At 38.9% G+C, this 10,594-nt stretch overlaps 1 protein-coding gene across 1 annotated transcript; it reads left to right on the top strand.

Moving 5' to 3' along the window:
- The first annotated feature begins 5,775 nt into the window (after window positions 1-5,775).
- On the top strand, window positions 5,776-10,303 carry LOC130949931 (zinc finger BED domain-containing protein RICESLEEPER 2-like). Its single transcript, XM_057878526.1, has 7 exons — window positions 5,776-5,832; window positions 6,056-6,513; window positions 7,609-7,744; window positions 8,014-8,765; window positions 8,864-9,952; window positions 10,050-10,156; window positions 10,242-10,303. The coding sequence occupies exons 1-7, from the start codon at window positions 5,776-5,778 to the stop codon at window positions 10,301-10,303; spliced, it is 2,661 nt and encodes an 886-aa protein (XP_057734509.1).
- The last annotated feature ends 291 nt before the right edge of the window (window positions 10,304-10,594 follow it).

Here is a 10,594-nt window from a genome sequence, read left to right as displayed (position 1 = left end):
AATTCTGGATCCTCTCCCTCTACTTTGACTACCCCGGTAATGTCACAGGTTACGTGTTTAGCAAACCAGATGTTCATCATGGTACCTAATCCCAGTTATGTCCCTCTATTTACGGCAACGACGCTGCCTCCAACAACTTAGCAGCCTGCTGCCACAGCGATGTAGACTCCATCGACGGAAGCCGCGACCCCAGAGTTCTCAGAAAAGTGAGGTAGCTGATGCCCCTCCACCACCTCCCATCATATGATTGACTATTTGGCCTGATGACATCACGAGGTAAGTATCACTTTAAGTTTTCTATGTTCCCTGATTATTGAATTGCGAAAAGTGTCTGATTAATGATTCTAGTTTAGTGAATTTAGGGTTGTAGGTTTGAATGGCTGAAAGTGTGTCATGTTTTCTGATTATTTAATTGCTGAAAGTGTCTAATTATTGATTCTAGTTTAGTGAATTTAGGACTATAGGTTTGAATGGATGAAAGTGTCTGATTATTGATTCTAGTTTGGTAGATTTAGGGCTATAGGTTTGAATTACTGAAAATGTTTCATATTTTTTTATTATTGAATTGTTGAAAGTGTCTGTTGTTTATTGATTGTTGACATTTGGTGTTGTTTAAGTTAATTGTTGATGGAAAGAGTTTGTGGTGCATTTCAATTATAGATTAAACTTTATCGAAATTTCTTTAAAAATCTCTATATGTTATGGTTATTTGCTTCTGAAGTCTTAATTTATATTGCCATATTGGTTTGTTTGTGGATTGATGATAGGTTCGCACCAAACAACAATGCATGTACTCAGGAGATAACCAACGTCATCAAGCTTATGTACGACCATCCTTGGCCCAGCTACAAGAAAATCCCCTCTAAGACTAGAGAGTGATGGTTTCAGAAATGGATGGTAATTAATTTTTTTAGTTTCAAACCCCTTTAAGCAAGTTTATATCTTGTATTTTGATTAACTAATTTTAAAGTTTCTTTGTGCAGCTACACTTTATATGGATGCCTCTCACGATGCCTTCATTAGAAAGATCGACAACCATCGAATGGGTCAACGACTGTAGTAGATGCTGGAGGATGTTCGTAAGGGGTGGGACCACCTGACGACCTAGCTCTGACCAAAAATAAAGAAGGCTCTGTTAGTTCACTAGGAGACCGATGAGGGGTTCAGGAATTGGCATCTCACCAACAGAGCTAACAGGGCATCGTCCAGGTCGTCCAAGTATGCTGGTGGCTCAGCGACCTACTTGAAGGCTAAGGCCAGGCTAGTATGTAGTGTCTTTAATTTTGTTATTAACTTAGTTATATTCTTTTACATGACATTATTAGGTATCCTAATCATATTGTTTCAATGCAACATGTGTAGTGATGAGCGGATAATTTGTACGCTTTTTGGCATTGTTTTTAGTATGTTTTTAGTATGATCTAGTTAGTTTTTAGTATATTTTTATTAGTTTTTAGTTAAAATTCACTTTTCTGGACTTTACTATGCGTTTGTGTGTTTTTCTGTGATTTCAGGTATTTTCTGGCTGAAATTGAGGATCCTGAGCAAAAATCTGATTCAGAGACTGAAAAGGACTGCAGATGCTGTTGGATTCTGACCTCCCTGCACTCGAAGTAGATTTTTTGGAGCTATAGAAGCCCAATTGGCGCGCTCTCAACGGCATTGGAAAGTAGACATCCTGGGCTTTCCAGCAATGTATAATAGTCCATACTTTGCCCGAGATTTGATGGCCCAAACCGGCGTGGCAAATCAGCCTCAGAATTTCCAGCGTTTAACGCTGGAACTGGCATAAAACTTGGAGTTAAACGCCCAAACTGGCATAAAAGCTGGCGTTTAACTCCAGAAAAGGTCTCTACACATGAAAGCTTCAATGCTCAGTCCAAGCACACACCAAGTGGGCCCGGAAGTGGATTTTTCTGTCATTTACTCATTTCTGTAAAACCTTAGGTTACTAGTTTACTATTAATAGGATCTTTTGACATTGTATCCGTACCTCATGACACTTTACACGTTTCTTTGTGTACCTTCCACGGCATGAGTCTCTAAACCCCATGGTTGGGGGTGAGGAGCTCTGCTGTGTCTTGATGGATTAATGCAATTACTACTGTTTCTCATTCAATCATGCTTGCTTCCATTCTAAGATATTACTTGTTCTTAAACCGGATGAATGTGATGATCCGTGACACTCATCATCATTCTCAACTATGAACGTGTGCCTGACAACCACCTCCGTTCTACTAAGTAGATATCTCTTGGATTCTTTAACCGGAATCTTCGTGGTATAAGCTAGAACTGATGGCGGCATTCAAGAGAATCCGGAAGGTCTAAACCTTGTCTGTGGTATTCTGAGTAGGATTCAATGATTGAATGACTGTGACGAGCTTCAAACTCCTGAAGGCGGGGCGTTAGTGACAGACGCAAAAGAATCACTGGATTCTATTCCGGCCTGATCGAGAACCGACAGATGGATAGCCGTGCCGTGACAGGGTGCGTTGAACATTTCCACTGAGAGGATGGGAGGTAGCCACTGACAACGGTGAAACCCTACATACAGCTTGCCATGGAAGGAGCCTTGCGTGTTTGATGAAGAAGACAGTAGGAAAGCAGAGATTCAGAAGATGGGGCATCTCCAAAACCTCAACCTTATCTCCATTACTGCATAACAAGTACTTATTTCATGTTCTTTTGCTTTTCACAATCAATCCTGATAATTTCTGATATCCTGACTAAGATTTACAAGATAACCATAGCTTGCTTCAAGCCGACAATCTCCGTGGGATCGACCCTTACTCACGTAAGGTATTACTTGGACGACCCAGTGCACTTGCTGGTTAGTTGTGCGGGGTTGCAAAAGTGTGATTGCAATTTCGTGCACCAAGTTTTTGGCGCCGTTGCCGGGGATTGTTCGAGTTTGGACAACTGACGGCTTATCTTGTTGCTTAGATTAGGACTGTTTTGTTTTTATTGGTTTAGAGTCTTTTAGTTGAGTCTAGTTTCATATTTTAAGTTTGGTGTCAATTGCATGCTTGTACTTTTCCTTTAATTTTCGATTTTGCATGACCTTAGTCCCTTTTTGATCCGTAAAAATTCTAAGTTTGGTGTCCTCTTTGTGTTTTTCTCTTAAAAATTTTCGAAAAATTGTGTTTGATTTTCTAAAAATTTTAAGTTTGGTGTCATTTTGTTGTTTTTCTCTTTCCTCTTTTCAAAAAAATCAAATCTTTTTCATAAATATTTTTCAATCATATCTTTCTAATTGCTAATCTCAAAATCTTTTTAATCAACTAATTGATTCAGTTTTCAATTTGCTTTGATCTTATTTTCTTTTAATTTTCAAATTTTTATTTTACTTTATTTTATTTTATTTTATTTTTTTCGGATAATTCAAAAAGAAAAAAAAAACAAAAATTATTTACTTGCAATCCATATCATTTCCCTTTATCCATTATGGACCTAAGTGGGATTGATCAGTCCAGAAGGACTCTGGGGTCATATGCTAACCCCATTACAGCTGCATATGGGAGTAGCATTTGTGCACCTCCCATCAAAGCAAGCAGCTTTGAGCTAAATCCTCAACTCATTATCATAGTGCAGCAAAATTGCCAGTATTCCGGTCTTCCACAGGAAGAACCTACTGAGTTTCTGGCACAGTTCTTACAAATTGCTGACACAGTACATGATAAAGAGGTGGATCAGGATGTCTACAGACTATTACTGTTTCCATTTGCTGTAAGAGATCAAGCTAAAAGGTGGTTGAATAACCAACCTACAGCAAGCATAAAGACATGGAAACAGTTATCAGACAAATTCCTGAATCATTTTTACCCTCCAAAGAGGATGACACAGCTAAGGCTGGACATCCAAGGCTTTAAACAAGAGGATAATGAATCCCTTTATAATGCCTGGGAGAGGTATAGAGGTATGCTAAGAAAATGCCCCTCTGAAATGTTTTCAGAGTGGGTACAGTTAGACATCTTCTACTATGGGCTTACAGAAAAAGCTCAGATGTCTTTAGACCACTCAGCTGGTGGATCTATACACATGAGGAAGACAATTGAAGAGGCTCAAGAGCTTATAGACACTGTTGCTAGAAACCAATATTTGTACTCTAGCAATGAGTTCTCTCCAGAAGAGGAAGTCATGACAGTAGTCACTGACCCTAATCCTCAAGAACAGATGATTGAGCTTAATCAACAATTGCTCCTGATGACAGAACAGTTAGCAGAATTCAAAGAGATGCTCCATGAAACTAAAGTTGCTAACAAGAACATAGAACTGCAGTTGAATCAAGCAAAACAGCAAATATCTAAACAGATAACAGAGGAATGTCAAGCAGTTCAACTGAGGAGTGGGAAGACACTAGATAACACTGCACAAAAGAGCAAAAGACCAAATAAGGAACAATTGACAGAGGATAACCAACCCACTGTTCAAAATCCCTCTGAAGACAGTAAGAGTCCAGAGAGGAATGCTAGTGGCGTTCAAACGCCAGAAAGGGAGGGAAAGCTGGCGTTAAACGCCCATTCCCTGCCCAGTTCTGGCGTTCAAACGCCAGAAAAGGGGGAAAAGTTGGCGTTAAACGCCCATTTTCCACCCAATCCTGGCGTTCAGACGCCAAGGGGAGATCAGACACCTGAGAGTGCTGACAGTAATCCCTCTAACAAGGCTTCTTCAACCACTTCTGTAAGGAATAAACCTGCAGCATCTAAGGTTGAAGACTATAAAGCCAAGATGCCTTATCCTCAAAAACTCCGCCAAGCGAAACAGGATAAGTAATTTGCCTGCTTTGCAGACTATCTAAGGACTCTTGAAATAAAGATTCCGTTTGCAGAGGCACTTGAGCAAATACCTTCTTATGCTAAGTTCATGAAAGAGATCTTAAGTCATAAGAAGGATTGGAGAGAAACTGAAAAAGTGTTTCTCACTGAAGAATGCAGTGCAGTCATTCTGAAAAGCTTACCAGAAAAGCTTCAAGATCCTGGAAGCTTTATGATACCATGCACATTAGAAGGCGCTTGCACCAAGACAGCCCTATGTGATCTTGGAGCAAGCATCAATCTAATACCTGCATCCACTATCAGAAAGCTTGGGTTGACTGGAGAAGTCAAACCAACCAGGATATGCCTCCAACTTGCTGATGGCTCCATTAAACATCCATCAGGCATAATAGAGGATATGATTGTCAAGGTTGGGCCATTTGCCTTTCCTACTGACTTTGTGGTGCTGGAAATGGAGGAACACATGAGTGCAACTTTCATTCTAGGAAGACCTTTCCTAGCAACTGGACGGACTCTCATTGATGTACAAAAAGGGGAAGTAACCCTGAGAGTCAATGAGGATGAGTTCAAGTTAAATGCTGTGAAAGCTATGCAGCATCCAGACACACCAAATGACTGCATGGGCGCTGACATTATTGACTCTTTGGTGGAAGAGATCAATATGACTGAAAGCCTAGAATCAGAGCTTGAGGACATCTTCAAGGATGCTCAACCTGATCAAGAAGAACCACAGGAAACAAAGGAATTTTCGAAAATTCCTCAGGAGGAGGATAAGCCTCCCAAACCTGAACTCAAACCACTACCACCATCCCTGAAATATGCATTTCTGGGAGAGGGTGACACTTTTCCAGTGATTATAAGCTCTGCTTTGAATCCACAGGAAGAGGAAGCACTGATTCAAGTGCTAAGGACACACAAGACAGCTCTTGGGTGGTCCATAAGTGATCTTAAGGGCATTAGCCCAGCTAGATGCATGCACAAGATCCTGTTGGAGGTAGGGATGGCAGCAGTACCCGTACCCGCGGGTACCCGCCCCGCCCCTACCCGGTCGGGGCGGGTTTGAACCCGACCCGAAGCGGGGCGGGTCTAAAATCGTGGCGGGTTGATGAGCGGGGCGGGGCGGGGTCGGGTTCAGGCTAAACCCGCCCCTACCCGCCCCGGAGTGCATATATATATATATATATATATATATATATATATATATATATATATAATTTTTAGTGATTAGCTTTTCAGCCTTCAGTTCTCAGATTTAGGGTTAGCAACCCCTTCTTCCTCAGCTCTTCTCTTCTCCTCTCCAAGACCATAGCGTCGCCGCCTTGGTTCAGATCAACCAGTGCTTGCCGTCGAACCTCCGCCAGTTCCGCGAATCGTTCAAGCCGCCTGTGCCTGTCGCTCCTCCTCCGCTCAGCTCGTCTAGTCGTCTCTGCCATCTTCGCAAGTCGCAACTCGTGGAATCATCTAATTCGTCTCAGCACCGCTCCTCCCTCTGCCACCTCCGCTACCTCCGGTCGACCCTCTCCTCCCGTGTTCGTCCTATCTTTGCTCCCTCCAGTCCTTGCATTCACAACCTTCGCCGCCGCTATCGCCGCCTACAACTCCGCCGTCTCCGCACACTTCCTGCTCCCGGAGTATTTCCCGGTTCTCAGGGCTTCTTCTCTGCGTTACGAGCTCACCGCACCCGCCCTGGCCCTCCTTCTTGTTTTCCGAACCGAGGCTTCATACGCAAGGTTGTTAGGTTGGTACTCAGATTTCAGATAAAAAGTTATACTTTCCTGCTTTGTAATAGAATTGTTCACTCAAGTGAAAATTACTTGATTTATGGTATTGTATCGTTGGATTCTGTAGCTAATTTCATCAAGTGGGATAAGTTTTTAGTTGTTGAATTTCAGAGGAGAAAAATTATCTTTACTGTTATAATTCTTGCCTTTAGTTTGGAATGGTTCTCCACTTGATTTGGGAGAAGTGAAAAACTTTTCACTTTCTATCAGAATTTCTTTCTATAGGAACTACCTAAGGTAAATCACTTTACATTAACATAAAATTGTAATTATATCAGTTCTGCCATAATTAATATCACCTAGAAAAAACATTTACAAAAAATGGTACCAAACACACACAGTGATCTTGCTTGAGCTAAGATTTTTGGGACTTACATCAGTGAGCAGATATTTGTGGTGTTGATTATCAATTTGCGGAGGTTGAGAATGGTGTGAGTATGTGGAGTAGTGGTTTCCCTCTGTATGGAAATCCACCTTAACCTACTATTTTGTCCCCTCTTTGTTGCTATTGGATTTGTATAACTTTATTGAAACTTATTGTCAGACGAGGTGTTTTGTGAGAGTCATTTAAGCTGATGTATTGCTTTTCCAAACAACTTAGGTGGAAGCTATATTGAGATTTATCATCCAATTACTTGGCATCACTGTTCTGAAGTTTTTTAATTGCTATAAATTGCTTATTGGTTTTGTGAATAAGATGAACTTATAGCATATTTGCCAAAGCAAGTTTTATGTTTCAAATGTTTTTTTACTTCTATTATCTGTCTATAATCAATGTGATTGTATTTCATGGCCATGTAGATATAAGCAAGTTTTATGTTTCAAATGTTTTTTTACTTCCTTTTTGGTGCTAAAGTTTGTAGCTTTTATCTTGGTTCTTCTTTATCATGAAGTTTTATATGATTATGGTACACCTTAAGTAAAATGTTAATATCATGAACTTTTATATGATTATGGTCCACCTTAAGTTAAATGCTTCTAAATTATTTTATGTCCTTAACCTGAATGGTGTATCTGCATGAACTTTGATGGTAAGATATTAATATGAGCAGCAGGGATATTCCTTCTAGCACTCTGATCTCTCTTAGTATAATCAAAGCTGTTAAATTTTTAAATGTCAATCTGATCATGGAAGCACTTGATTTTGGGTTATTCAAGAATTATTATCAGCTTAAACTAAACTATAAGGTGATAGCTTTTCCTTGATTTAACCGAACTAGTTGGTTGTCAACCACCACTATTTCTCCTGGCAGAAAACGAAAAGAAAAAACCACGCTTACCTAATTAATGAACCTTTTTAAAGTTACTATTCTATTAAAGGAAGTGAATGCATACATTTGGCTCGACTACTTTAATTGTGCATTCTGATTTGGTTTATTCTAATTTTGTAATTATGCATTTATGATATGATTTATGTTAATTTTATACCCTCATGTATTTTAATTTTATTGATATAGGTGTTTTCAAATTACTTCATGGCTAGTAATGCTAGAGAAGACACACAAAGCAACAGTGTTGCTCCAAATGATAATGAAGTTGAAGTTCAAAGTAATGCTAATCCAACTTCAGAAACTCCACAAGCAACGGATAATGTCTCAACTCCAGAAGGATCAACTCCTAATGAAGGTGACAATAAGACTCATGTTAAGAGTGCTTACTGGGAGTATTTTGATCGTTTGAAAGTTGAAGGAGAATGGAAGGCGAAATGCAAGTTTTGCAAGACTGTGCTTAGTGCAAATCCGAGGAATGGTACCAAGTCATTGCGGAACCATGTGGATCGATATTGCAAGAGAATAAAGGTGGCAAACTCTAGGCAATCATCAATTGTTGAATCATTGTCAAAACAATCACAAAAGCAAAAATTGAGTGAAGATGGTTTTGTGTTTGATCCTTCATTTACAAGAAAATGTGTTGCTGAAATGATTATTTTGCATGAGTATCCTATGAGTTGTGTGGACCACCATGGATTGAGGCGAGCTTTTGCTTCAATGCAACCAACTTTTAAAATGCCTAGTCAAAACACTATCAGAAAAGACATCTTGAAGATGTATGGGGACGAGAAGCAGAAGTTAACACTTCAACTAGATGAAAATGATAGTAGAGTTGCAATAACTACTGATATGTGGACTTCCAACCAAGAAAAAGGATACATGGTTGTCACAGCTCACTATATTGATACTTCGTGGAAGTTGCATATGCGCATATTGAGGTACTTTAAATATTTTATAAACTTTTATACATTGTGTTGTTTTCATATGTTGAGCTAGGTTAATCTAAAAATGCATGCATGTTTGTTAATCTTTTCAGCTTTTGTTATGTTCCTTGTCCCCATACAAGTGAAGTTCTCACTGAAACGTTGATGAAAATATTGTTAGAATGGAACATTGATAGAAAATTGTCCACTATTACATTGGATAACTGTTCTACTAATGATGCTATGATAGATGGACTGTTGGGGCGTTTGGATTCTTCATTCTTGATGTTAGGGGGTAAATTATTACATATGCGTTGCTGTGCTCATATTTTGAATTTGATTGTGAAGGATGGCTTAAGTATTGTTAAGGAAAGTATAGAAAAGATTCGTAGTAGTGTATTGTATTGGACTGCAACACAGAAAAGGACCGAAACTTTTGTGAGTTGGTGTGCTAAAACAGCGATCTCATTTACTAGGAAATTAGTTCTTGATTGCCCAACTAGATGGAACTCAACTTATTTGATGTTAGAAACTGCTTTGTTGTATAAAGCTGTCTTTCCTAGGTTAAGGCAGAAGGAACCCCAATATAAAACTGTGCCAAGTAATGAGGAATGGGAACTTGCGAAGGAAATATGTGACAGATTGAAATTGTTTTATGATGTAACTCAACTGTTTTCTGGGTCTAAATTTCCGACTGCTAATCTTTATTTTACTTTGGTTTGTAAAATAAAAGTGTCATTGGATGAATGGGAAATTTCTACTAATCCGTTAATTGCTAATATGGCATCTAACATGAAGAAGAAATTTGAAAAGTATTGGGATGAAATTCATGGCATTATGGGTGTTGCTGCTGTTTTAGACCCTAGGTACAAGATGGTTGGGGTTGAGTTTCAATTTGAAAAAATGTATCCAGATCCAACAGAATGCTCCAAGCAAGTTGATAGAATTCATCAGTTGTGTAATGAGTTGGTTAATGAATACACTCAAAAAATGAGTTCGGATGTGTCACATGTCAGTGTTGGTGTTGGTACAAAAGAACTTAATGAAAGTGGAAATGCAAGTTCATTTGGGGGTGATGATTACATGGTGTATCTTAAAAGAAGAAAAATGACAAGGAGTTCATATGTGAATGTTGAGCTTGATCATTATCTTGAGGAGGAAATTCATCCTCCAAATGATCCTAACTTTAATGTTTTGAAATGGTGGAAGAACAATCAGATGAAATTTAAGGTTCTTGCAAAAATAGCTAAGGATATACGCTATTCCGGTGTCTACTGTTGCCTCTGAATCTGCTTTTAGTACAAGTGGTCGTGTGATTTCTCCTCATCGTGCAAAGCTCAAACAAGACATAATTGAAGCTTTGATGTGTGGCCAAAGTTGGTTGTGGGCACCTTTGGGAAGTAAAGGTGATATATTGATTAATCTTCATTTATGTTAGTTTTTTTCATAGTACCAATTAATTTGTTAATTGTTATCTCTTTTAAATTTCAGGTTTAAATCTTGATTTGCAAACTTTTAATGATGATGAAGATGTTGAAAGTGATCAAGAATAAGGATTGAAGATCATTTTATATCTAATCTTGTAATTTCTTTGTTATGGTGTTAAATTTGTAGTGATCTAACAATATCTTTTTTTTAATTTCAAGTTATTTTAGCTAATGGACATTGTATGAATTTTATGTTTGTATTTTAATTTATCTATGAATTTTAAATTTTTGTCTTAATTTATGTATGAATAGGTATATTTAATTTTTACAGGGGCGGGTCGGGGTGGGGCGGGTACCCGCAGGGACGGGTGCGGGTTCTGCTGTTTACTACCCGCGGGTAGTTATGGGGCGGGTAGT

Source organism: Arachis stenosperma, chromosome 9 (genome assembly GCF_014773155.1).
Source record: "Arachis stenosperma cultivar V10309 chromosome 9, arast.V10309.gnm1.PFL2, whole genome shotgun sequence".
NCBI classification, from domain to species: Eukaryota; Viridiplantae; Streptophyta; class Magnoliopsida; order Fabales; family Fabaceae; genus Arachis; species Arachis stenosperma.
This window is presented reverse-complemented; position numbering and strand designations above follow the sequence as displayed.

Coding starts and splice junctions, on each gene's coding strand:
- LOC130949931 (XM_057878526.1), top strand. CDS start 5,776: ATGGCAGCAGTACCCGTACCCGCGGGTACCCGCCCCGCCCCTACCCGG. Junction 7,745..8,013: donor AGCTTAAACTAAACTATAAG/GTGATAGCTTTT, acceptor TTATTGATATAG/GTGTTTTCAAATTACTTCAT. Junction 10,157..10,241: donor GGCACCTTTGGGAAGTAAAG/GTGATATATTGA, acceptor TTTAAATTTCAG/GTTTAAATCTTGATTTGCAA.